Source organism: Muntiacus reevesi, chromosome 3, assembly GCF_963930625.1.
Source record: "Muntiacus reevesi chromosome 3, mMunRee1.1, whole genome shotgun sequence".
Lineage (NCBI taxonomy): Eukaryota > Metazoa > Chordata > Mammalia > Artiodactyla > Cervidae > Muntiacus > Muntiacus reevesi.
The window spans coordinates 197,000,909-197,028,647 of NC_089251.1; the positions used below are offsets into that span (position 1 = coordinate 197,000,909).

General features: G+C 42.4%; 1 protein-coding gene across 2 annotated transcripts in view; it reads right to left on the reverse strand.

The window, feature by feature from the left end:
- Positions 1–27,739, reverse strand: part of CNTNAP5 (contactin associated protein family member 5) — a 970,694-nt gene that overhangs the window by 255,589 nt on the left and 687,366 nt on the right. For both annotated transcript variants that reach the window (XM_065927810.1, XM_065927809.1), the window contains exon 13: positions 16,632–16,832. In XM_065927810.1, coding sequence (XP_065783882.1) covers positions 16,632–16,832 — 201 coding nt within the window. The remainder of the gene's footprint in view (positions 1–16,631; positions 16,833–27,739) is intronic.

A 27,739-nucleotide genomic window follows, 5' to 3' on the forward strand; every position in this document is an offset into this window, starting at 1 on the left:
ATCTACCTTGTTACAGGGGTCTCTGCCAAGAACTCAGAAGCTTAGAGGAAAAATTATCCTTTCTCCCCTCCACATTTCCTTCTGGGAAATATGTCAGTTCCAGGTTGTAGTAGGTTTGAGGGATTCCAGAGCCCCCTCTTCCTCTGTCAAGGTGACACTCGAGAGACAAACTACTCTATAATTTTGGCTCCTTGAAGGAGAACACGCAGCAGAACTCCCTCCCAGCCAATGCACCATGATTATCTGCCCTATTTGAAAATGGAACATTGTTTTAAGACTTTGAGATGTTGCAACTTTCCCTTCCTTCTTTCATTTGCCCTTTTATTTTTCCTTCTTGGAGAAGGAAATGGCAACCCACTCCAGTGTTCTTGGCTGGAGAATCCCAGGGACGGGGGAGCCTGGTGGGCTGCCGTCTATGGGGTCGCACAGAGTCGGACACGACTGAAGCGACTTAGCAGCAGCAGCAGCTTGTTATGGCAACACAATTTACCCACCCTGTATGACACAGGAAAATGAACTAACGTATTAACATAAACTAAAAGTCCTTTAGGCCATATTCTCATGATTTTTACATATAAGAGAGATTTTGTGAGCACCGACTTTGTACCAGGTTCTTGAAGGATGCAGAAATGAAAAAGACTCAGTACTTATCCTTGAAGTATTCACAGAGTTGGAAAAGTTCTCTTCACTTGGAGAAGAAAATTTTATTTCAATTTTACCACTTGGGAAATGTATGTCCTCCATGACGCTTGGCCAACAAATGACCAATTCAGGATCCAAATGCCACATATCTCCACCTCCTCCTAGAAAATTCCTTATGTAGTAGCACTGTTTTGAATAACTGCATCCATTGTGTAATTGGACTGTTGTTTTTGAACTTGAGGGCCTTGAGAAGATCACAGGGGCGTGGTTGCCTAAAATCATGCCTCCATGTTGAGAATGTCTTTATCTTTACTCAAGATGCTAAATGAGAGAAAATATAGGACCTCAATTCATAGACAGTTGTCCAAAAGGTCTTCTTTCCCTCCCTTCCTTTCTTCCTTATTTCTTCCTTTCTTCCATCCTTCTTACTTCCTCTTTTTTCCTAATCCTCCCAAGGTGGATTCTGCAACTACTCCAATATTGTGACATCTTATCTTTTCTAAACTTAATCCAAAAATTTTGCTGAATATACAGATGGATTGTTAGAGTGTCAGCAACTTCATTTCTGATTTTCTCCTTATCTGACTTCTTTTTCCTGTCATGTGTTCACAGGGAGAATTAGTTTTCTATTCTTGGGAGCATCTTGTGAAATGATTACCCAGATAGATTTTGGAATGACTTCTGACTGTGTCTCTGTAATACAGTCTACTGGGCAAAATCCCATCTTGACTTGATTCAGTTCAAGGCAATGTTGTATAACTGGCATCTGGGTAGTTGATGACCTGGCAGACTCAAGCAAAGTTTGTTTTTGCTCGTCCATAAAGCTGAATTTAAGCAGGTTTTAAGATTCACGTGCATCTCTACAGACTACATGGTTTCTTACTTAACGTCTTTGAACTTCAGTTTGTTTATTAGTAATAACCTATACCTCAAGACAGTGCTCAATCTCTGGGTTGGGAAGAGCCCCTGGAGCGGGGCATGGCAACCCACCCCAGTGTTCTTGCCTGGAGAGCCCCCATGGACAGCGGAGCTGGCGGGTTACAGCCCACGGGGCCGCAAAGCGTCGAACGTGACTGAGCGACAAGGCACAGCGCAGAAGTCACTGTAAGGATTAAACGAGGTGGTTTCACAGTTCATCTTCCTTGTGGCTCCGCTGGTAAAGAGCCCGCCTGCAATGAAGGAGCCCTGGGTTCCATCCCTGGCTTGGGAAGAGCCCCTGGAGAAGGGAGAGGCTACCCACTCCAGTACTCTGGCCTGGAGAATTCCATGGATTGTACAGTCCATGGGGCCACAGAGAGTCAGACACGACCCAGCCACTTGCACTTTCACTTTTACAATTCATCTGTACTAAGAACTAAAACACTTGTAAAAACCTGACACATATCAAGTATTAGATCCAAAAGCTATGCTGAATATTGTCATTTCGTTTTCCCGTAGTCTAAATGGGTACTACATAGGGATGATTGTGAATCTGAAAAGAAAAAATATATATATTTATATATATATGTATACACAGAAAATGCACATACACATTATATACATACACATCACATAATGCATATGTGTGTATTTACACACATATTGTAAGCAGGTGTACATAGGAACGGGTGTGTTTTATATATGTACATAAATATGACATTTTGTGACCAGCTACATCTATCATATATAAACATGGCTTCTTCAGTAATCACATCTCTCCTCATTTGGTAGAACTATCACACCGAACAAGGAATCTGGACTCAGGATCTCAATCTTGTTTTCCCTTCTTCCCTTGTTGACGTCTGTGTCTGACCTCTACTAGTTCTGGGCTTTGAAGTTAAATCTACTTGGATTCAGATTCCTCTGAGATCATCTAAGGTATTTTGTTTGCATGCATGCTCAGTCACACCCAACTCTGTGACCCTATAGACTGTAGCCCGCCAGGCCCCTCTGTCCATGGGATTCTCCAGGCAAGAACACTGAAGTGGGTCGCCATGCCCTCCTCCAGGGGAGCTTCCCGATGCAAGGATCAGATCCACGTTTCCTGCAGTTCCTATTGGCAAATGGATTCTTTACCACTGAGTCCAGGTGTGTTACTTTACCTCCAAGTTTCCATTTCTTCATTTATAGGACTGGAATAATAACATCTCATTCAGTGACTGATGTAAGACTATAAAATTGTAATGTTTCTTTTTATGTTTATAAGGCATCTATTGAACATTTTTTAATTGCCCCAGTAGCTCACATGCCCCAGGACAACATTGTTTAAGACTCCGCTTTGTTCCTGTTCATGAAAAGGAATCACTCTATTTTCCCTTCTTTTCCTATGACCCCATGCTTCTTACCTCCTTCACTGACTACAGAGATAGGTACCTGACTTATGTCCTTGATTGTAGTCTCCCCCAGACCCAATCGGTTTTCCCAGCAACCTTCCTATCATATCATTCTGTAGCTCAAGTGGTCTACTTCATTCAAGCAGATGAATCGTCTACAGAATTATGCTGCAAAGTATCTGAAACCATAGAAGGTCCCTGATTCTTCCTATCTTTCTTTCTTCCCAAGCTTTCTGCTGCCGCATCTTTAATAAGCAGCAAAAACCTCAACTGTTTCCTTCCTAAATATAGTTTCTCACTGATTTCCCTGAGGACAAACCATGCCATCTTCCCTCCACAACTTTTCCCATCACAGTGACTTCTATACATGCTCTGTCTAAGAAAAAGAGATGCCTTCCCATAGAAGATCTCTGAGATTTACCTAATGAGAAGTCATTTCTCCTTTGCAGAACACTTTATCTCTTGCTAACATATACATATTACCTCTAATTCAGCCTACAAGGACATAGGCTCCTAAAATTGCAGTGGCCCCTATGACCAGCCCCTTTAATATGCATTCATAATCCTCAAAAAAGCCTCCAAGTCGGGTTAACATGTTACCCGTTTTGCAGATGAGAAAAAGTGCAACTCAGAAACTCAGTTTATATGACCTGACCCTACACACACACACACACACACACACACACACATACACATAAACACACACGTATGAAGGAAAGTGTGGAGAAGTAAAAACACCATAATGCACTCATCCTTACCTTTTAGAAAAAATGAAAGGACAGTGAAAATTATAAGTTTAAAGATACCTCTGTCATTTAAAAGAACTTAGGTAAATTGAGAACTTAAATTATGAAGGGTACAGGTGTCCAACCATGTTTATCCTTCCAATGATATTCCAATATATGGGTGAAATTAACGTTATTTTTATCAACTTCATTCTTTTTGATGAGGAAGCTGAAGCTTAGAGATGTTGAGGACCTTATCTAAGGTCTCATGGCTGATCTTCAGTGGACCAGGGGCATGGACAGAGCCAAATGACACCACGCCCTAAGTGCCTCACTGGACTCTGCTGCTTTTCTCTGGCACCGTCATCATGAGGGCTCCAGGCAGGAAGGAAACACATGCTTAGCTCTGAATCCCTAGTAGCAAGCTGTGAGATGCCATTATAGTATAGACTGATGGACTTCATCTGTGCAGCTGGTATAACTGTATTCCCATACCTTATAACCACCAAATATGTTATAAAGTAAATCATGCAACTGATACATAAAAATTCTATGAAGTTAGTTTTTGAAATAATGTCATTTGCAGTAATGTGGAAGGATCTTGAGATTAACATACTAAGTGAAACTAGTCAGAAGGAGAAAGACAAATACCATATGATGTCACATATATGGAGTCTAAATATGACATAAATGAACCCATCTGCAACACAGAAACAGGCTCACATGTGATTGTCATGGAGAAAGGGACACGGAGAAGGACAGACTAGGAGTTTGGGATTAGTAGGTACAGACTGTTATATAGAGAACGGATAAGCAAGGTCCTATTGGATAGCATAAGGAGCTACAGTCAATATCCTGTAATAAACCTTAATGGAAAATATACTAAATCAATGCACATATTTATATGTATAACTGAATCACTTTGCAGTACAGTAGAAATTAACATAACATTGTAAATTAACCATACTTACAAAATTTTTTTCTAAAAAAATAAGCTAGTGTTTTTGCTATTCTTGACTTGTTATGACCTTGGGGAAGTTTCCTACCTTCTCTGCACATTCACTATTACCTTATGGAAAGCATGTTCTGAACAGATCAGGTGCATGAAGATGCCAAAAATATCACCTCCTATTAATATATAAACAAATTATCAAATTTCATGGCCTTAAGAGTCTCAGAAAAGTCCTTCTCTCTCTCTCTTCTTGATTTATTTGTTTTATCAACTCTTCTTACTCCCTGTGATAAGAAAATAATAAGCTCTGACATCCATTTTTAACTCACTTTATGTTGGTTAGTATAGAATTGTCAGCGCAGAAAGGACACTTGGAGAGCATCACTTGGAGAGGATTAAAGATGGGAGACTTGATGTAAAACGTGAGTAACTTTCTCGAAGTCACAGAGAGTCTATGGTGGAATCAGAACAGGACAGCAGCTCCCACCACCCAGCCCAGCCCTTCCTATTTTATGAAGCTTCTTTCTACCCGTAAGAGTCCCTGAGACAGACTTGGTCAAAAGGACGTGTTTCACTGTCTGTCTCCTGGTGTAATATGATCACCAGCAATACTTTTTATTGGTTGGGGAAGAATTTTCTGTTCTTTCAACTGCTGCTGCTGCTAAGTCGCTTCAGTCGTGTCCGACTTCGAGACCCCATGGACTGCAGCCTACCAGACTCCTCAATCCATTGGATTTTCCAGGCAAGAGTACTGGAGTGGGGTGCCATTGCCTTCTCCATTCTTTCAACTACTGTTTACTAAATGTTCACTGGGTGCCTATTCTCGACAGTCTGGGGTTAAAAAGGTGAATGAGACAAAGAAGTTCCCTTTTCCATGAAGTTCCCATTCTACTGACAGAGGTAGAGAGTAAACAAACAAATGGGAAGAAAATATCAGGAAGTAATAACCTCTACGCAGAATGTGAAAATAAGGTAAAATGAAAAGAACAAGGGGATGGATACTTTAGCATATGCCAAATTTAAGTTAAGTGAGAAAAGGAATGAAGCTTCTGAATATTGAAAAGAGAACCTCACTATTAAGAGGTGGTGGGGGAAAGCTTGGCAAGCAACAGAATAAAGGCAAACAGGGTAACATTTAGCGGGCAGGCGGGTGGGCAGGAGCTGGGTTAGGGTCTCGGCCAGCAGAGGTCTGTGAGCCACTGTGAGGAGTCTGGGGTCCATCTCAAGGGCACTGAGAAGAGTTGGAATCCCAGTTGTACAATCTTGTTCTGGAAAGACCATCCCTCTGGCTATGTTGCATGAGATCTAAACCACAGGAAGCCGGGGGTACAGGGTGGGGTAGGAGAGGAAAAGGAATTGGACGCACTTGTTTGGTCTGGAGATGATGGTGTAAATTCAGGGAGCCACAGTGGACTCAGAGAGCACAGCTGGAGGAGAGCCGGCTGTGATGGGTGAGTGTGAGTTCCGGCTGGGGTCCCGAAGGGGAAACGGAGGTAGCGGGGAGGGATGAGTCCTAGGTTGTGTCCTTAAGAAGCTGGAGAGATGGTAGTGCCATTTATTAAGTTTGAGAAACGCAGACAGATGAGTGGATGTGAGTGGTCGGTAGAAGAGAGGACATAGATGCAACTTCAAACTCAACAGTACTCTTGGATAGGTAAATACCACATGTATAATAAGTAAAATACAGTTTAGAAAATGTTTGTCTACAAGCCAACAAGAGACAAATTCCCCAGTTGAACTATTTCACCAGGCATATCGGGGGATTCTGAGACGCTCTCCTGGTAGCCACGGGAGCTAATATTCCCCTTGTTCTTTGGAAAAAGGGGTAAAACACTTGCTAAAACAATAGCAGTATCCTGAATGTCTATGCAACTTCCAACATATACTTATCACAATTACAGACAAGGAAACTGAATCTTACAAAACCTATGCAACTTGCTCAAGATCTGCCAGCTCATAAGTAGAAGACTTATTAGTAGCATTGAAGACCTAGTTTCATGATTCCAAAATGCCAGGTCTTTAGGGGTTGCTGCCACTGTGCTACAGTTTTGGATTAGAAAACAGGATCCTTCTTCCTGTAAATACATTTGAGACAGACTAAGTGAATGTGGTCTTTCATGGTGTGAGGAGAAAAATAAAAGTTTCACTGAATACAGGGTCCACATGTTGGGACACAGGTTATCTATTTAAGTAACTAATAGTCTGAACGGAAATTCATTTGCAGCCACGTTCAAATCATATTTCGAATTTATGTGGTAGTTTTTATTTCCCTTAGATGCACCCATATATCTACTTTCATTAAAGCACATGTCTTCTTTGTAAAATCCACCCCCCTTTAATTTTGACTTTAGTGAAATACAATGACCAAGTTATTAGAACATTAAGAAAGGTGGCTTTAACACCAGACTTACACTGACTAAAATGCACTGACTTGATTCATGTGACGATCTTTCTATATTTTTTTAAGACCTGTGGCAAACTCTTATAAACCCATTTTAGCTGTATTACATTAGGGGAGGCAAAAGTTCCTAAGAGGGACCCATGGAGAGTCAGACACATTTCCAGGCTGAATTAGAATCGATAGATCCCCGGCTGGCAGGATATCAGAGTGAAGAACCTGCCCTGAGCTGGAAGGACCTGTGTCTGACTCCTGTTCTCCATGCATTCGCTGGCTTCCTTAAGCCCGCTGACTATCCAACATTCTGAAGAAGACATAGCAAACATGTCTTTTACTTTTAAACATGTGCCTACACTAATCCTATTACAAGGCGGAATCACATTTGCCTCCCTTGGACTGCAGCCTACCAGGCTCCTCCATCCATGGGGTTTTCCAGGCAAGAGTGCTGGAGTGGGTCCCACTGCCTTCTCTGAGAACAATGACTAGCCCCAGCGACTGCTTCTAATGTTTACAAAGTTGCAAAAGTGACACTGTTTGACTTGCAATACCAGCAAATAAAATGCAACGTGGCTTTCGCCTGATTCACTCTGCTTATTGGGACGCTGGTCCCTGAACACTACCCACTGTACTATGAGAAGGTCACGCCACCACATAGAAAGAGCATATATTCAATTAAGGTCCCAGCCCAGAGCCAGCACCAACTGATGGAGTGCCCCAGTCCCAGTACCAGGTCATGTGGAACGGAGCAGACACTCATGCTGCTGGACCCTGTCCCAGCGTCAGATTCACAGGCAAAATGAATGGAGAAAACATCCTCAAATGATGCCACCAACAAGAAATTAATTTCAAAACTATACAAATGACTCATAACACTCAATATTAAGTAAACAAGCCAATCAAAAAAAAAAAAAAAAAAAGGCAGAGGATCTAAATAGACATTTCTCCAAAGAAGACAGACAGATGGCCAACAGGCATGTGAAAAAATGCTCAACATCAGTAATTATTTAAAACTGCAAATCAGAACTACCAGGAAGTACGACCTCACACCAATCAGGATGGCCATCATCAGAAACTCAACAAATAATACACGCTAGAGAGAGTGCGGGGCGGGGGGGGGGGGGGGGGGGAGGAACCAGTCCCTGTAGGGACCAGTATGTAGATTCCTTGAAAACTAAAAATAGAATTACCATATGATCCTGCAGGGGCTTCCCTGATAGCTCAACCGGTAAAGAATTCGCCTGCAATGCAGGAGACCCTGGTTTGATTCCTGGGCTGGGACAATCCCCTGGGGAAGGGATAGGCTATCTAATCCAGTATTCATGGACTTCTCTGTTGGCTCAGATGATAGAGGATCCACCTCTGGGATTCTGGGTTCGATCCCTGGGTTGGGAAGATCCCCTGGAGGAGGGCATCACAGTCAGCTCAGTATTTCTGCCAGGAGAATCCCCGTGCCCAGAGAAGCTCGGTGGGCTGCAGTCCGTGGGGTCGCAAAGAGTTGGACACAGCTGAAGAGCCAAGCACAGATGGTGCTATAATCCCGCTCCTGGGCACGTGTCTGGAAATAACTATCATTCGAAAAAACATATGTACCTCAATGCTCATGGCATCATTATTTTGTAATACACAAGATAGGGAAACAATCTAAGTGTTATCTGACAGATAAATGGATAAAGAATATGTGGTATATATACAATGAAATACCACTCAGCCATAAAAAAGAATGACATAATGCCATTCGTAGCAACATGGATAAACCTAGAGATTACCACACCAGGTGAGGTAAATCAGACAAAGAAAGACAAGTATCAGACGGTAGTGCTTATATGTGGAATCTGAAAATAAAGCTACAAATAATTTATTTACAGAAGAGAAATAGACCCACAGACATAGAGAACAAACATATGGTTGCCAAATGGAAGCAGGGGAGGGATAAATTATGAGTTTGGGACGAACAGATACACACGACTCTATATAAAACAGACAAACAACAAGGACTTACTGATTAGCACATGGAACTACATTCAATATTTCATAATAACCTATATGGGAAAAGATTCTGAAAAGAATGAATATCTGTATAACAGAATCATTTTGTGAACACCTAAAACTATCAGGATATTGTAATCAACAATATTTCCATTTTTAAAAATTACTATTGCTTAAAAATTACTATTGTTTAAACTACTACGTTTTATGGTGGTTTGTTACATAACAGTTGATATGATAAGATAAAACATTTATTTGGATATTTGTATTTTTATATGATTATCTTCCCTTCCTCTTTGAAATGTTTTTATGTTTTCTGGGTGTTATTTTGGAATGTAGATGGAAGTGAAAGCTAGAGAGACATGTATTTGAAGTGGGTATCTAACACTTAGAGGCTACAAGACCCTGCATGACCCTCATAGTTTCTTAGAGCTTCCCCTTCCATCAATAAAAATGAAAATAATACCAACTTCATAAGACCGTTGAGAGGATTAAATGAAATAACGTTCACAATACCTGGTTCACAGAAGGAGCTCAGTACCCAAGAGTCAGCATCATTGTCACAAGTGGTGACAGCAAAGAGCATGCAATACAGGGACCATGGATTTCTTTATAGATTAGATTCTTGCTGTACATAAAGCAGAAATAGTTTTTTATTAGAGATTTCAAATAGTGCCATGGTATTTTGTCTTGCAGATGTCACAGCATAGTTTTGTGTTTTTTATTATATTGCTCCTGTGACAAAAGTTGACTTTAACAGTACGGTGAGAGCCTGGTGTAATGAGAAGACCATGAGCTACGGGATCAGTTCTGTCCCTGTATTTTGTGCGCAAACGTGCACAAGTGTGTTTGGTTTGTTTCTGTCATCCCTATTATCATCATAAGGGCAGAAACACTGGCTTTTTCACTGTTTAATTCCCACTACCCATAAGAGTATATGGCATATAGCGGATAATCAATCAATAAAGATTACTTAAAAGAAAATGCATTGTCATCATCTGTTAATGATCTTGTTTGGTACAGATATTGGGGACAAAGTGTTTTCAGTTTAGCAAACACCAGACCACCTTGGAGTGCTGTTTCTTTTATCTCAGTAATTTGATTTTTTGGCCTTGTTATTCCTTACTTAGATTTCTAAACCTAAATGTTAGTTTTGTACACAGAAAAAGTTGAATATTACAGATGGCCATGAGGGTTTCTATACACAAGTACATTTACAGATCTATTTGGACATATAAAGGTTATATGAGTATATATAGGGCTTCCTTGGTGATTGGTGGTAAAGAATCCATCTGTCAAGTAGGAGACGCATGTTCAATCCCTGGGTAGGGAAAACCTCTAGGGAAGGAAATGGCAATCCACTCCAATATTCTTCCTGGGAAATCCCATGGACAGAGGAGCCTGGTGGGCTACATTCCATGGGGTCACAAAGAGTTGGATGTGATTTAATGACTAAACAGCAGCAGCAAATACAGTATAAATAATGCATATTTTTAATACATATTATAGTGTGCATATCCTGGAGAAGGGCATGGCAGCCCACTCCAGTGTTCTTGCCTGGAGAATCCCATGGACAGAGGAGCCTGGCGAGCTGCAGTCCATGGGGTTGCAAAGAGTCGGACACGACTGAGCCGCTAAGCACAGCATGTCGTGTGTATGTATGTATATAGTAACATGTATATATGGTCTAAGTTATATATTATGTGTTATATATATGGCCAGCCAGCTGTATGTTCACTAAAGTATCATTAATTAAGGGAAATCTGAGAATTTAAAGTAGTGTAAGGAAAGTAGGATTTTATTACTTCAAAGTCATGGGAACATTACTAGCCATAACAACTGACTTCAGGTAGAACCCCTCATGACATGCCTGCATGAATAAATGAATAAGAACCTATTTTTCAAAGAGAAGGAGGGGTTCTGAGGTGTTATCAGGCACTCCATCATTAGTTCTTCTGAGGAACTTCAGCAATCCTCATCACAGACCTATTTACAAGACTGATTTGCTTGAGGTCAAGCTGTCCTATAGATATTAGATTTCAAAGTAATGGGGTCTGAATGTCCAGTGATTTTTACGTGTATCATGACTGACTTATCTCTGCCTTAGTGAGCTCACAGCTTTATTGGGAAAGGTATTCCCAAACAGGCTTTCAGAACACAGGGTGCTAAGTGAAAAAACATACATACCACCTAGATACTTGCACTGTGATGAGTGAATTAAGGTAAGGATTCGAGACAGCATGGAGATGATTAGAAGAAAAGGTCGGGGGGCAGCCAGGACTCTCAGTCCCCATGGCCTGCAGGGCCCGGCCACCCCAGGAGGCCTCCTACCTACGCCCCTCTCAACCTCGGCCTTCTTCTAGGCTGGCGGGTTGTGGGCTATGGAGCAAGTCGGTCATGTGATTAAAGCACTTCCTCAGCAACTTTTTCTTCCATTCTCTGTGTGCATCCAGAACCGGATCCTGTTTTCATTTCACATGCTTCTCACATGACACCTTCAGATCTGGCCTCAGGCAAAACTCCTGTGGACGTGCTGACCGTGAGCGAACGCCTGCGCTTGGCCAGCGCCGCCCCTGTCCCCGGGCACGAGCGGCCAGCTCCTGGCCCTGCGGCGGGGCGCTGCTGAGCGCCGCGACTGGGTCATGCCATCTTGGAAACGTCTCTGTCGCACGGGTCTCAGCCCTGCATCAGGCTCAGGGTAAGAAGTAGCCAGCAGACACAACTACAAAGATGTGTGGGAATAACGCAGACACTTTTCCCATGGACCCCACTGGCTTGCAGCTCTGGTCCACGGCAGAGTTTCCAGCATAAACTTTCAGTTAAAGAGACAGACGACACATTTCACTGGCTGGCACTTCTCAGCAGCTCTGGGGGAGAGTATCAGAGGAAACTGTCAGAAAACGACAGTGTCATGGCTCAGTCACTAACTAAATGAAAAAGACACAGTGCTGAACCAGGCCTGACCTTATCCTGCTTGTCTTTCTCCTCTTTCCGCTTCCGCTGCTGCTAGAAGAACAGAGCCAGAGCCAGAGGCAAGAGCAGACAGGAGACAGAGGAGACTTCGGTGACACTGTTTGGGATACGCAGAGCCACATGGCAGGGTGTGTGGGCCCTGGAAGCTGCAGCCTGTGAGAAGTTGCCCAGAGATTGCCCTCTCCAAGCCTCCTTGACAATCCCGCAGCCTTAATATCACGGCTCTGGCAGCTGACCCGTCTCTCCAGCCACATTTTCTTACAAAATAAGGAAAGTCATACAAACTCACATGTTCCCTGATGACCAATATCCTTGTAACTGTTGGTTCTCTGAGTTTGCATGACTGTCGGGGATCACACCCTCCCTTTCCCCTTTAATTTTCACTGGCGTCTAATTTATTTACAGTGTTGCGTGAGCGTCAGGTGTGCCGCAAAGTGATCGGCTGTGTACATGGACCCCTTCTCAGATTCTTTCCGCATAAGCCGCTGCAGAGTGCTATACAGGCCTGGGCTGTACGGCCATCCTTATTCGTTAGCTGCTCTCTGTTTCGCCCTGAGGCAGAGCAGGGTGCAGGTCTGTGTGGCCCTGATCAAGCATCCTACCCTCTCTGAGGTTCTGTTTCCTAAAACGTCAGGTGGGATAACAATCCTTACGGTGCAGAACTGTTGTTTGGATCACATATCATGCTTGTGTAGTTCCCCACAGACATCTTCAAATATGAGAAACACTTAGTCACTGGCAGCCGTTTAAAAAGTTACTTATTTTTCTCATCTTGCCGTCTTTCATTTCCTCCCTTTGTTATTAACTGTGTATCGTCTGGAGGAGGATCTACAGCAAGAAGGCATCCTTCACATTCTCCTCTTATCGATCTGAGTCCACTGTAGCCAAACCGTACAATATCTAATCGCTTCTACTAATCTTGGCTGCCTTAGTTATCTCCCTCCAATAAGCTGTGGGAATCAGACTACGTATTTTTTAATTAATCAAAAATATTTAAAATTGTCTTGGATCCTCCTCTGCACTTATCAGATTGCCAGAGTTGAAGTAAGGTGTTAATCCCTAGTGCTGGGAGCTGGGCACCTGAGGTCTCACGGTGATGTTTGGAGGATAAACTGCTATAACCTTGACCCATTGCAGATGTCAAGATGGCAAAAGTCTTCAAAACATGCGCATGCTTTGACTTGGCAACGGCACCTCCAGGAACTTGCCCTAAAGATATCATATCTGTGTGCAAAAATGTTCTTGCAGCATGTATAATAATGAAAAAGAGGAAAAATCTAAATGTCAAAAATAGATCTGTCCATTGTGATACATCCATATAATGGAAGACTTATTAAAAAATTATGCTATGAAATCATATTTACTGACACAGAAAGATATTTGTAAACTGTGTGTGTAACAAATACAGTAACTAAAACAGTTTCAGTGGGGGGCCCTGACTTCAGCAGACGAGAGGACCCTTCCTCAGCCCTTCTAGAGAGCAGGTAGGGGAGGAGATGATGATCTCTAGTCCTTCCTCTGCTCTGTCTCTCCCCAGGGGAAGGGATTTCCATAACAGTCAGGGAAATCAGGTAAATATCCCTGTAGGTGTGCGCCTTTTGTGGACTAAATGTGTGTGTCCCTCCAAAATCCAAATGTTGAAATCCTAACCCCCAATTTGATGGCACCAAGAGGTGGGGACCTCAGAAGGTGATTAGGCCATACCCTCTCTCTGGAATGTGCTCAGGGGATTTATAACAGTTGAGTTAGACGAAAAGCACATGCTATTCAGAATAACCAAGACACGGAAGCAACCTAAATGTCCACTGACAAATGAATGGATAAAAAAGATATGGTTACATGTATATGATGGGGTATTACTTAGCCTTTAAAAAGAAGGAAGTAATCCCATTGTAGCAACATGAATGGAACCTAGAGATTGTCATATGAGTGACGTAAGTCCGACAGAGAAAGACAACTACCATAGATATCACTTAGATGTGGGATAGGATACAAACGAACTTATTTACAAAATAGACGCAGACTCACAGACATAGAAAACAAACTTATGGTTATCAAAAGAGAGGGAGTAATGAATTTGGAGTTTGGGATTAGAAGATACACTCTACCATATATAAAATAGGTAAACAATGAGGACCTATAGAACAAAGCCATTATTTAGCTATGTACAGTATAGCACAGGGAACTGTACTCAATATTTTAATAACCTACAAGTGGAAAAAATACATATACACACACACACACACACACACACACATATATAACTGAATCACTTTGCTGTAACCTGAAACCAACCCAATTTACAAACCTACTATACTCTGATTTTAAAAAAGAGGCATATACAAGGCAATGGTAAAGTCACACTGGTATCACAGGACGTGTATACTAAAGGAACCCCAAAACATAATTCAAAGAGACACAGCTATACCAATGTTCATAGTAGCACTGTTTACAACAGCCAAGGCATGGAAGCAACCTAAATGTCCACTGACAGACGAATGGATAAAGAAGATACAGTACACATGCACAATGGAATATTACTCAGCCATGAAAAGGGACAAATTGGGTCATTTGTAGTGATGCGTCTGTCATACAGAGTGAAGTAAATCAGAAAAAGTAAAACAGATATGGATGGGATGAGGGGTGGGAGGAAAGTCCAGAGAGAAGGGAGATAATACACACACACACACACACACACACACACACACACACACTTATAGCTGATTCATTTTGTTTTGTAGCAAAAACTAACACAACATCACAAAGCAACTATACTCCAATTAAAATAAATGAATAAAGGAAGTTTCATAGTCAGAATGAACATGATTCCATTTTCCCTAAAGTCCCACCAAACCAATTGTTAGGAAACTAGAAGCAACACAGTGAGAAGAGGGTATGGTTTTCTAGATACAGCCTCCGCACAGGGTGCTAAGCCTGCCACGGCAAGTCTGGCAGTGAGGGCAGAGGGAATCTGAGCACACACACACTGGCTCCCCGAGGACACCGGTGAAAAGCGACACCCGGCGGGGCCTCCGATCTAACCGGCCCTGCGCCACGGCTGAGTCCATGAAGACTGACTGATTGTCACAGTGATGATCCCAAGTAACCAAGAGACGGTTACGTCTCACGTTCAGAACTCTCTGCTCAAGAAGGTAAGGGAGCATGTAATCCATTTGAGAAAGATTTTCATTTCAAATAGTTAGAAATTCTTTAAAAACTGTTTGGATGCTTAAAGGGGTAAGTGACAACTACCTGGAAAATTCACTTACGCAGAATAACTTCTTCCCGAAAGACTCTACATCAGTGACCTGGTGGGTAGTTGTATTTAGTTAGGTTTCTGCACATCTTGTTTGACATTTCATTGTCTAATTTCCTGAAGCCTTTCAAAATTCCTCACTTTCAAGGAGCATAAATTCCTTGAGGCTAAAGATTCTGACACCCTTTCTTGGATATTCCACATCCCTGTTATACTTGGCCTTTTTTTTTTACCTGCCACAAATGATGAACTGACATTCACAAAAATGACAGACCCCCGAGGCATGCATCAACTTTGACCAAGCCCTCTTGACATTTTGCAAGCCCTTTGAGTTGTGGTAAGCAATCCTAGAAGGGTCTTTTGCAGCCCTTTATCAACCATTTGAGGTAGAAAATACAGAATAATCAATATATAAATAAAGTTAACATAATTTTTTAAAGCAACCTTTATTTTTTCAAAAAGAGTCATTTCTCCTTGTTTAGGAAAACATCCTAGGAATTCGTGCAGAAATCAGCAAATTTTATTAGAAGCTGTCTGCTCTCTTCTACCAATCCTGGACTTCAGCTGCAGTCTTTACAGCCTCCAACCAACTCTGCTTGCTTCAGGCTGCCTTTCACAATCCAGACTGCCTCTGGCCAGTCTATCCTGTTACTGTTTGTCCTGAATTCAGTGGTTTCTGCATACTGACAGACTCCCTTGGTTTGTCTCAATTGTAGAGTCAAGGGGAGATTCTGCCAGCAGCCAAGGACCTCTGTTCAGCCCCGAATGGTAGTTTTCCCTCCAACTCCAGGGCTTGTCCTATACTTATACTCCTAAGTGTAGCATCAAAGAAGTATAAGAGAAAAAGAGTCATTTCAATTCAGGCCTGCACTTCTCAGATAACATGAGTACTATAAACACACAGGATGTGCCAGCCTGCCCATTGATCTCATCGCCTAATACTGCCCCATTATGCATCCTTTCCGCAAATATATCTCACTGCAGTTTGGTGAACGTGCTGAAATCCTTGTTGCTTTCTAATCTCCCAGAAAAACCATTTCCTCCTTCACACTTTCTAAGTCTAGTTCAAGAGTCATTGCTCTCAAGAAAATTTCCATTCTCACCAGTATTGCAAAATGGGTGTTGTTACTCTCCCTTTTTTGAAGAGGAGGAGAAAACCTTGAGAGGCTACAGCACCCCCTTGAGGTCACGGCTGGGGCACCAGAGAAAGAACGAGCCCATCAGGTGTCTCCTGGTGGGTCTTTCTCGTTGCATGGGGACCACTGTAGGTGTGGCCCCTGGATGGCAAGCCTCTCTCTCCTTGAACGTCCAGGGTCGGGGGCCATGTGCCATGCTGCGGTCCCCCTGTGGGGCACGTGCGAAGGGGCCCAGGAGGGGTGCTTCTTACCTGGAGTGTTGAGCAGCCGCGACCTCTTGCAGTGGTAGGCTACCTCCTGCTCACAGTACTCGGAGCCGTCGACCACTGCCCCCAGCTGCTCCAGGCTGCCCCCATAGTCCAAGGTCATGGAGTAGGGCTTCTCAGGGCTGGCCCCTCGCACACGGGTCAGTTCTGTGTTGCTGTGCTGCATCAACGTCCAGCTCTTGTCCTCTGCCCAGAAAACACAACCCAAGCAGGGTCAAAAGGTGATCATGCTTATAGGCCTCCAAAAAGCTGGAAAAATGAAACAGGGTTGTGTGACCAGTGTGAGGTTTGGTGGCTGCAGGTCCATCAGTTAATTGCCACTTGAGGGCTCGACTCATGATAAGAATTTAACCAGAGAATTTTTGTTTCTTCTAGAGCTCCACCCAGAGGTAGTGTGGGGGTTAGTTATCTGAAGAGCTAAATTTGTGAAGCCCTTGCTCCACAAGTTCTGTGCTTAATGTCAATCATCTTACTGAAAATGGACATGACTCATGAAAAGTCATTAAAAAAAATAGAAACAGACAACAGAACAGGAATAAAAGGAAATGAACTAATCAGTTGTGGGAAGGACGATTTGGAAGGGGAAGAACTTAGAAATGAAATACTTTGTGGTCAGAGTAGAGTGTAACTAAATATGCTCAAAGATAACTATCATGGTGATGACATGCATAGAAGAACATGGATCACTGACAAATCACAACCTGTTGGTAATTAAATGAACAAAAATAAAATGTTAAACATTTCCAATAAATAAATAAATGAAACTGACATCAACTAAATCAGGAGGAAGTTGGTCCTGCCATGTTAAAAATGAGGGAGAAGGGAATAATGAAAACTAGGCAGGTTTTCTAAGATTATATAGTTAGTTAAAGACTAAGAATTGGAACCCAGGATGCCTGACTCCAAAGACCCTACTTCCAGATAGTGATACACACTCTTCCTCACAAGAGAAGCCCTAGCATAGGTCATTTTCTCAGAGAACCGTAAGTACCACATTCAAAACAAGACCCACTCACAGAGAGCATGTGTGACACATACATCATAACAAGGATGAGAATGTGTAATACACAAACAGGCAAGGCACTTGACTGAAGCTTGGTATTTATTCTCCATGATACTTCTACTCACCAAAAATATTTGAAGAGCTTTACATTAAAATAGCATGCAGAGATGAGGGCCTAAAGATCAGGGAAGGAGAACATGTTTTGCCTTCTATCAGTAAGAACGGAAGGTGAAGAGAGGAGAGGAATTTTATTTTTAGACCTTGGGAGATTTTCACTTGAAAGCTACTCTATGAACAACAAGCTTGGGCAAGTCACTTTACTTTTGGAGGGGCTTAATTTTATCATCAGTTTTAAGAAAAGAAGGTATGAAGTCACAAGGCATTTGGGGATGCATCAGACATTCTGGCATAATAGACTGAAATATGTTCAGCAATCAGACATAGAATTGAATTCTGAACTTGCTCACAAATAAAGTGAAAGAGGAAATAGGAGGACTTGAAAAGCTTTTGTCATCTGAGAACCTTGCCCACATGATAACATCGTTGCTCTTCACAGATGCGCAGAGCTGGAAAAGAACATGGCCCAGACGTCGTGTGGTTTCCACTCTCTCTCTCTCGCTCACTTAGTTTCACAAATGAGGAAACCAGAGTCTAGGAAGCAAAGGAATGACCCACAGCGTATCTATTAGATGAGAATCGAAGCACATACACCGCCACTGTAAAAAATACTTCTAGTTATCGTATAAAACCAGCACTACTCAGAAGCAGGACGGTGGCAGGTGGCCATGAAAAAGAAAATAATATTAAAAATAACTGGCAAGCAGTATCCCCAGGTTTTACTGTCTCTGCCTCAACTCTGCGTATGAGTTAGGATAAGTAACTCCATTTCCCTGCACTTCAGTTTCAATATATTAGAAAAAGGAAGAAGAGAAAGTTTGGTCTTCCCAATTCCTAAATGAGGGAATATTTATTGTAGCAGAAAATCAAACTCTGCTCAAACATTCTGATTCTTCTTAACACTCTTTTCTGAAACCAGCTCCCTGATAACTTACATCTCCAATGTTTAACTGAATGACATTTTCTATAAAGTCTAAAAAAATCAGAAGTTTATTGGATTTTTATATTGAAAGCAAAAACAAGGCTTGATTCATATTGGTAAAAATAATAATGTTACACAAACAATGAACCAGAAATTTCAAAAATGTTGGTGCCAGTATAGACAAATGTTGATAAAATAACCAAAGAAAGTAGTCATTTCATAATACACCACTGTAGAGGGAGAAATAAAAACTGCCAATTTTGAAATGTCCATGGAACTTACAAGAAACAGAACTCTAATGAGATGCCATGCTACTGTTCCATTCTAAGATATTTTACATACATTATCGTCAGTACTTGTAACAATCAAGGCAGATATCAATATAAATATAGATACAAGAATAGATATATAGGCATCCATATAGATACAGACATAAGAAGGAGAGAGGAAGTAAGCTTGTCCCCAATCTCAACGTGTCCAATCTGTCTGACTCCAAAATTGATCCTCACAGCATCACTAATTTACACAAATTTGGATTTCCTTCTAAATGTACACTAAATTTCATACCTTTGTCCATCCAGTGTTCACATACCAATTAAACAATTTGCTTGTTCATTTGCTCATTAACTCATTTTTTCCAAAATCTTACTCTACTTTTGGCAAGAGGGAGAAGAAAGGGTGGTATCAGAGAGACAATCTTTTATCCCAAAGCCACGAATATCACAAACGCCTCCTTCTGGGCCCGGAGAGTGAAGTTCTCACAGTTGAACTCTTGGCACTTTTTGATACATGCGATAGACGAAGACAAAAGGAACAACCAAGGTCCAAAAGCGGCCCTCGGTTCAGTAAACGCACATCAGAAGCGCCGTCTGACCAACAGGAAGAGAGGCGATCACTCGGGACCTAGGGTCTCAAGGTGGTTTCATTTCAAAGACAGCCTTTGTCATCTCATTATTTCTCTCCTGGGTGATAGAAACATAAAGACCAAAAATAAAAAGATAACTGGATGGTATCTTTTTCTCACTTTCTATTTTTTCTCCTACTGCCTGGGTTGCCGCGCAGATTAGGCCTGAACCTGATGAAACATGAAAAGCCAGGGGTCGGTGCCACTCAGGGGAGTCAGCTTTGAGGGTTGATGCTCCTGATACACGGAGCAAGGCAGGGACAGGTAGTTTTAGCTAGAGAAGGTGTGGGTGACAGATCTCAAGCAACAAGCATTTTGAATAGGCTTTTGGGGGGATGGAGGGTAATCCATTCATGGACCTCTACATACTATAAATAAAACTGACCTCATGAGCTAAATGTTCAAGATGGTAAATTTAGTCAGTGGGCGATGGACAGAGCGTGAATTTTGGCCTCAGAAGATCTAGATTTGTGAGTCAGCCTACACTTATTGGCCAAGCATAGTTGGTCAAATGATTACTTTTCTGAAGTTCAGTTTGTTCATCAATTATACTTTAAAAAGCAGCAATGACGCCAACTGTAGAGGGTGGTTGTAAAGATTAAGTGAGGAGATCAGTGTGAGGAACTCTGTTATTAACTAAATAACTAGCTTTTCAATAGAGATCCATGTACCACTTAGATAAAGATATATGACATCTCCAACTCCAGTAGCTCACAGATGTCTGATGCTGATATTAACAAAAGCATTAAAAAGAAGGAGAAGCTATGACTGGTCTCTTGTAGTTCTCAGGATAGCCTGCTTCAGGAAGGTTGTTCCCCAGCCCAGAAAGGAAGACCCACAAACACCCAGAGGAGAGAGACACTAAGCTGACCTTCTCTCTGCACATCCAGGGGAAACACACCAGACTCAAAAGTCCCAGAATGGAAAATGTTCCTCCTGGGAGCCTGTGAGCTTGGATTTTCACACAAGGAAACCAACAGAGGTTTCCCTCTAACTCGGGCAAGTCCAGTTTCATGCAGAGACCAAGGAGGAAATCAGCTAAAACTGTGATTGGCGGAGCATCATAAAATCCTCCAGGCTCCAAACGGCACCCTCAGCTGGCCTGCCTCCAGCACCATCCCTCTATCACATGGTATCTACCCTACGCCCTCACGTCTAGAGATGCACCTAAGGCTTCAAGGTGCCATGGGACAGCCTGGCTTTAGAAACCAGCCCATCTGATGAGCATCTATGTTATACTCTAGTAGGAAGACTTAGAGTTAGGGGTGGGAAACTCATCCTGCAAAGGAGGTTAGCTAGCAGACTCCTTGTGATATAGCTGCTGCTGTATATAGTAAATGATTATTATCTTGTTGAATTACCTTTTCACTTTGAAATAGCCTCATGTGTTTCTAGATTTATTTTCATTCCTTGCATTTCATAAATGTCTACAACAGAATATGTTGTTTAGTCCTTATAGACCCAGAAACCTAGAAAAGCATTGCCCCTGATTCCACAGTTTGCTACCCAGGTCATTTTCTATTGTTTCTTTTACTGTATTCAGTCCCATAATGAGGAACAGAGTCCCTCTTTCTAACTTGCTAAAGGAATACAAGTATTGAGTTACTCAAGACAAACTGTCTGCTTAAGAGGGGACTGCATTTGAAGATTTTTTGAACTGGCAGAAGCTTATTCAATTCACTAAGGATCTTAGTTAGTCTAAAATAAGTTATGCATTCTAAATGTTTATTATCCAATAAATGGCTGGCAAATATTTTCTCTAATTTCTGAGATTGCTTTTTAATTTTGTTGACTATTTCTTGTGCGGTACAGAAGCTCTTTAATCTGATGTAGTCCCACTTGCTGATTTTTTCTTTTGTTTCTTGTGCTTCTGTTGTCAGAGTAAAAAAAAAATAAAAAAATCTTTGTCAGAATGTCAGAGGGATTTCTTCCTTATGTTTTCTTCTAGGTTTTTATGCCATCAGATCTTCTGTTGAAGCCTTTACTGTTTTTCACGTTAATTTTTGAGTAGTATAAGATACGGGTCTAATTATTTTCATGCCCAGTTTTCCCCACACCATTTGTTGAAGAGACTATCCTTTACTCTTAAATATTCTTGGCTCCCTTATCAAATATCAATTAATCCTTTATGTGAGAGCTTATTTCTGGGCTCTCTATTCTGTTCTAGTGGCACACGTGGCTATATTTTTATGCCAATATCATACCGTATTAATTACTGTAGCTTTGGAAAAATGGGTAGATGCTGTTTAAGGGCACAGAGTTGTGATTAGCCAATAAATAAGTTCTGGATACCTAATGCACAGCTTGATGATTAGTCAACAACACCAGATTATAAACTGCAAAGTGGCTAAGAGACGGGGTCTTCATCGTTCCCGCCAGAAAAAAGAAAATAATTACATGACATAATAGAGGTGCTAGCTAAGCACGGTGACCGTATTGTAATATATAAATGTATCAAGTCAGTACCTGTGCATCTTAAAATTACACAGAGTTGTGCGGCGGTTGTATCACATTAAGAAGCAACACGTTTGCTTTCTAAAAGCGGCACTCAGCACAGGGCGTTAAGCAGAGTTCCCTGTGCTATGCGGCAGGTGGTCACTAGCCACTATTTTATGCACATATCAGCAGTGTGTGTATACGTCAATCCCAGTCTCACGGCACACCCCACTCCCCCCATCCCCCATTTTCCTCCTTAGTGTCAATACTCCTGTTCTCTACATCTGTGTCTCTATTTCTGCCCTGCAAACTCTGCGGTGACCGAAATGGGAAGGAAATCCAAACCAGACGGGTAGATGAATACCTACAGCTGACTCACGTCTCTGAACAGCAGGAACTAATGCCACACCGCAAAACAAACAAACCCGAATTAAAAAAAAAAAAAAAAAAAAAAACAGCAGTGCAGTCGCCTGAGTATAAGTGATGCTGCAAGGTATTATCCACCTTTAAGTATAAAGAACTTATGGGTTATAGGCCATCAAACAGCATGTTATAAAGATCCAAGGCTTCACATCAACAACATGACAAGGGTTGTTACGGAGACTAGTACAGCATTTCCTATGTTGCTTTGTGGATTTAGCTTTCAAGTCTGTCTTACAAACATGAGACCTCCCAGGATGTGAAATGTATCATTCTGTGTATACTGTGTGCTAGTCCCCAGGGCACAGACACAGGAGAATAAGGCATGCTGAACTCTTTCAAACTCTTACCGTCATTTGAGGGGGAAAGTGGCATATATGAGAACCACAAACATCTCACACTGATATAGGCACTCTTGAGATTACGAGTAAGTGAGGATGCCTGGAGATCTGGGGCTGGGTTGGAGCTGGTGATAAACTGTATTCTGTCTCCCTTAAGAATGGACAGGTCAACACTGGTCTTTCACCCATGGACCATCGGTACCTCGGGATAGCATGAAGCACCCTGTAAGACTTCAGGAGATCTTTATCAAGAGGAGGCTAATTTTCAACAGGTACAGTATGTCCCCTGCATATGAACTCTCAAGTTACAAAGATGCAAACCTGTGTTCCACCAGGGCCGGACATGAGTAAATCACAGCTTACCCTCTGCCTCCTACTGCTGAGGATTCTTCACTTTACCATCTCCCACCTCCTCTCCCAAGTTACAAAGATGCAAACGTGTGTTCCACCAGGGCCGGACATGAGTAAACTGCAGCTTGCCCTCTGCCTCCTACTGCTGAGGATTCTTCACTTTACCATCTCCCACCTCCTCTCCCAAGTTAACAAAGATGCAAACGTGTGTTCCACCAGGGTCGGACATGAGTAAACTGCAGCTTGCCCTCTGCCTCCTACTGCTGACGACTCTTCGCTTTGCCATCTCCCCCCTCCTCTCTGTCCTCGTCAGTGGCTCTTCTTGCCTGTCCACTGGAAGCCGGATGCCGCACGCCAGCTGTTGTACCATACGACTATGTGTGCTTTCCAGGACACTGTGCTTTAATATTAAAGATGCTCATATTTTTGTGTTTGTTTCTTATGTATTATTTGTGTAATAAGTATTAACAACCTAGTACAGTATAATGCATATAGATACAGCCGATTGTGTTAGTTGGGTACCTAGACCAACTTTGTTGGATTTATGAACAGATTGAACTTATGAATGTGCTCTCAGAACGGAAGTTGTTCATATGTAGGGGACTCTCTCTATTATATAAGAGGCCACACGTAAAATGATTTTCAAGTGATAAGATCAAAACACACACACTCAACAACATCAACAAGAGAACAGTAAAAGAGGTTTCACAGAGCGTCAGCGGAGTAGCAATAGCAGGCTGCTGAACACGGGGCTACAGAATAGCCCATACCTTTACCTTTCCTGTGGAATCCTTCCTAGCCATCACCCCAGGGAGACTGCCTAGGAACCTTCATCCTGGAGCTTTAGGTGGGCCGCCTGGATCACTCTTGCTTCCATTTCACAAAACAAGCTGTTTACATATAGAGCAAGCCTGTAACCGTCTTATTTTGGTTCTCATTCTATCTGATTGGTATTGCTGTGATGATCACTATTATTATTAACAGTAGTCCTTACAGATGCTATAAGCTGTTCCATCTATTACCACGGAGATCACCACTGAGAAGAAAATGCAAACAGAAGAAAAGTGAAAAAAGAGAGAGGAAGACGCGATAACTCTGATTAATAAAACCTCATTCTGCACACATATCTGACTCTCTGCAGCGCAAGGAAAAAACTGCAAATTTTCTCTCACAATGCTTGTAAGTAAGAGAAGTCTACAGATTGTCAATACCCAGCTTAACTGAACTTTAATCACTATGGGGAGCTGCTTACAGTCCTTTGAAAAGTGTGGCAATTCACTTATACTCCTATTGCAATAAAACAAGTCTATATTAAGGTCCCCGGGGTCACTTCTGGTACAGTTATCTAAGTTGACAAAGTGAATTTTCTATACCAAGGGTAAAGATAGCTTAAATAATTCTCAAAGCACTGTCTTTACCATTCATTTACCATCTACGCCATTTCTTGCACTGGCAGTTATTTAATTTTTCATATGTTTGTCCCTTATCTCCCCATTTAAATCTTAGGCAATGTCTGCTGAGTAGATATCAGCTTGGAAAGGGTTTCTGTGGTTAGTGAAGGCAGATGTGATGGAGGAAGGCAAGGGCTTTGGGATCAACAGATCTGGCTGCCAGCTCTGCCACTGACCAAGTTCCCAAACAAGGTGGAGACAGGGAGCCTCCCCCAGCCTCAGTCTCCACATCTGTAAACTGGATATACCCAATAAGCGGTGGTGCTGTGAGCACCGAATCAAACTCACAGCGCAGAGCAGAACTCAGAGGCTGACTCAGGGCACTGGCCTCGCAATGAAGTTGAACAGCCACAAGCACTGCTGATGAAGTGATTCAGGGAGGAGCAGAGGCATCATTTCATTGTGGGAAAGAGTTCTGGGAACTTCTAATGAGGGGTCCGTGAACCTTCCCCTCAACTTTTAAAGGGAAGGAAGACAAGAGGTGAAAAGCAGTTTTCAACTTCTTTAAAAGGCTTCAGAATTTCTGCAAGAGCAGTTTTCCCTCTCTTGTGGCTCAGCCCAGAGGCCAAGGTGAGCATCCTCCTTGTCTGCTAAAACCACTGAAGATACACTTGCTTTTAGTGTCTGAGCTTCCACTGTTTGGAAGAGGGGCATTACTGATTTAAGGCTCCTGATCGAGTCACCATGCACGGTGGTACATAGGCTGGAAGCAGGCACTGCAGGCTGCGGGGAGGGGGGGGGGGAACCCATTCCAGCCGCTGCTGCTCCACCAGCCCGCGTGGACCACACGCTTTATGACTTCCAGACAACATACTTGGCCGTGATTTATTGTACTACTTCGCCGAGCCTTTACTTTTTATGTACCTGTTGGGGGGTTATTTTTCTTTTCCTTTGCTTTAAAATCAGTGGCATCATCAAAGAGACCTGGGGAATCTGTTTTCTGATCTTGGAGGAGGGGGCATCACTTGGATAGATTTCATGTTCAATTGCATGGTACTTGTTTGTTCCTGATTTACTGGTTTATCCAAAGAAACTTCATGAAAAGTCTAGTGTGTGCAGAGCACACTTAGGGACTGAGTATCTTGGGGGTGACCAGGCTGAAGGCCTTGCTGGACCCTGAGCTCAAGACATTCATAGCTGGTTCTGAGAAAGAAGTTCCCACGGAAGCTCAAAGATTCACGGCAGTGTGTATGGGGACGTGGTTTGATCTCTTTGCTGTCCAAGGAACTTTCAAGAGTCTTCTCCAGCACTATAATGCTTCCGGGCTCAGCCTTCTTTATGGTCCAGCTCTCACATCTGTACTTGACCACCGGGAAAACCACAGCTTTGAGCCTGCACCCATCTCCTGCGCAGGGGAAGAAGGGAAAGTGGATTGCAGATCACAGTCATCTGATAGGATCAGGGAGGGACTTCGGTTGTTGTGAGATATTTTCATGACATCTTTAGGAGTCATGTGATAGTTTATAGTTTATAGTCATGAGGAGTTTAGTGCCTTTGTGATAGGCACTGTTGTGGTTCATTCTGAGGAAAAATTTAGGCACCGGCTCAAACTTGAATTCAATCCTTCCATTTGTCAGTCACTAACGGAGTGACACTGGAATGCGCTCCAACCTTTCTGGACTTCTGCTTCCTCAAAATGCAAATGAAAAACCATCTCTACCTCACACTCTACCACGTGCATTAGAGTGCATTACACTCTAAGAGAATATATGACCCGGTACCTGATGCACAAGTGTACACTAACAGTAGTCCCTGGGCTCCCCGGGCGGCGCAGGGGTAAGGAGTCTGTCTGCCTGTGCAGGAGATGCAAGAGATGCAAGTTCAGTCCCTGGGCTGGGAAGACCCCTTGGAGATGCAAATGGCAACCCACTGCAGTGTTTTTGACTGGAAAATCCCATGGAGAGAGGAGCCTGGCAGACTACAGTCCAGAGGGTCACAAACTGTACATGACTGAGTGACTGAGTACATCCTTTCTTTACGAGTTAAGGTAGCCAAGATGGAACTCACAGGGTAAGAAGCTGATTGAAACAGGTTTGCCTTAGTCCTGCAGCCATGAAATTAAGACACTTGCTCCTTGGCAGAAAAGCTATGACGAAACTAGACAGTATATTAAAAAGCAGAGATATCACTTTGCTGACAAAGGTCTGTATAGTCACAGCTACAGTTTTCCCAGTAGTCATGTACATATGCGAGAGTTGGACCATAAAGAAAGCTGAGCACTGAAGAACTGATGCTTTCAAATTGTGTGCTGCAGAAGACTCTTGAGAGTTCCTTGGACAGCAAGGAGATCAAACCAGTCAGTCCTAAAAGAAATCAATCTTGAATATTCATTGGAAGGACTGATGTTGAAGCTGAAAATTCAATACTTTGGCCACCTGATGTGAAGAACAGATTCACCGGGAAAGATCGTGATGCTGAGAGAGATTGAAGGCAGGAGGAGAAGACAGAGCCAGAAGGTGAGATGGTTGGATGGCATCACCAACTCAATGGACACGAGTTTGAGCCAACTTTGGGAGATAGTGAAGGACAGGGAAGCCTGGTGTGCAGCCGCCCATGGGGTCTGCATGGGTTCAGACTTAGTGACTAAACAACAACAAGTCCTCAGAAAGGATACCCAGCAATTATGTTGCCTCTCTCCAGGTCACAAAAGTAGACAAGCCTTGTGAAAATGGAAGAATGTACTTATTATGCTTCCATGGATCTTAAATTCTGGTTTTGAAGGTGATTGACAAAATGAAAGCTCAAGAAGAAAGTGAAATTATTCCTCTTTCTTTCCTCACAGTATCAATGATGCACCAACTTCATCTCTCGTGGGAAAGCTTTTCTAACTCCACCAGCACCCCGTGTTTGTCTCACTCAAGGACTATTATGCCAACTAGTTCACTCAGACCCTCCAATACACTGCAAGGTCAGCAAGGGAAAAGAATGTCTCATAAGTTTCTGCATGCCTAGCACCTGACCCACAGTAGGTATTCACTTATCACTGAACTAAACCTTCAACAGACTACCAATATTTTTACTGGCCTCCGTGGCAGTACTTAAAATCAACCACAAAGTGATATGATAGGAAACTATGTTTCGATATGTACTTGAAATTCTGCCATGCAGCCCAGAATATCTATTGCAAATAGCAAAATGTTGGAAAAAT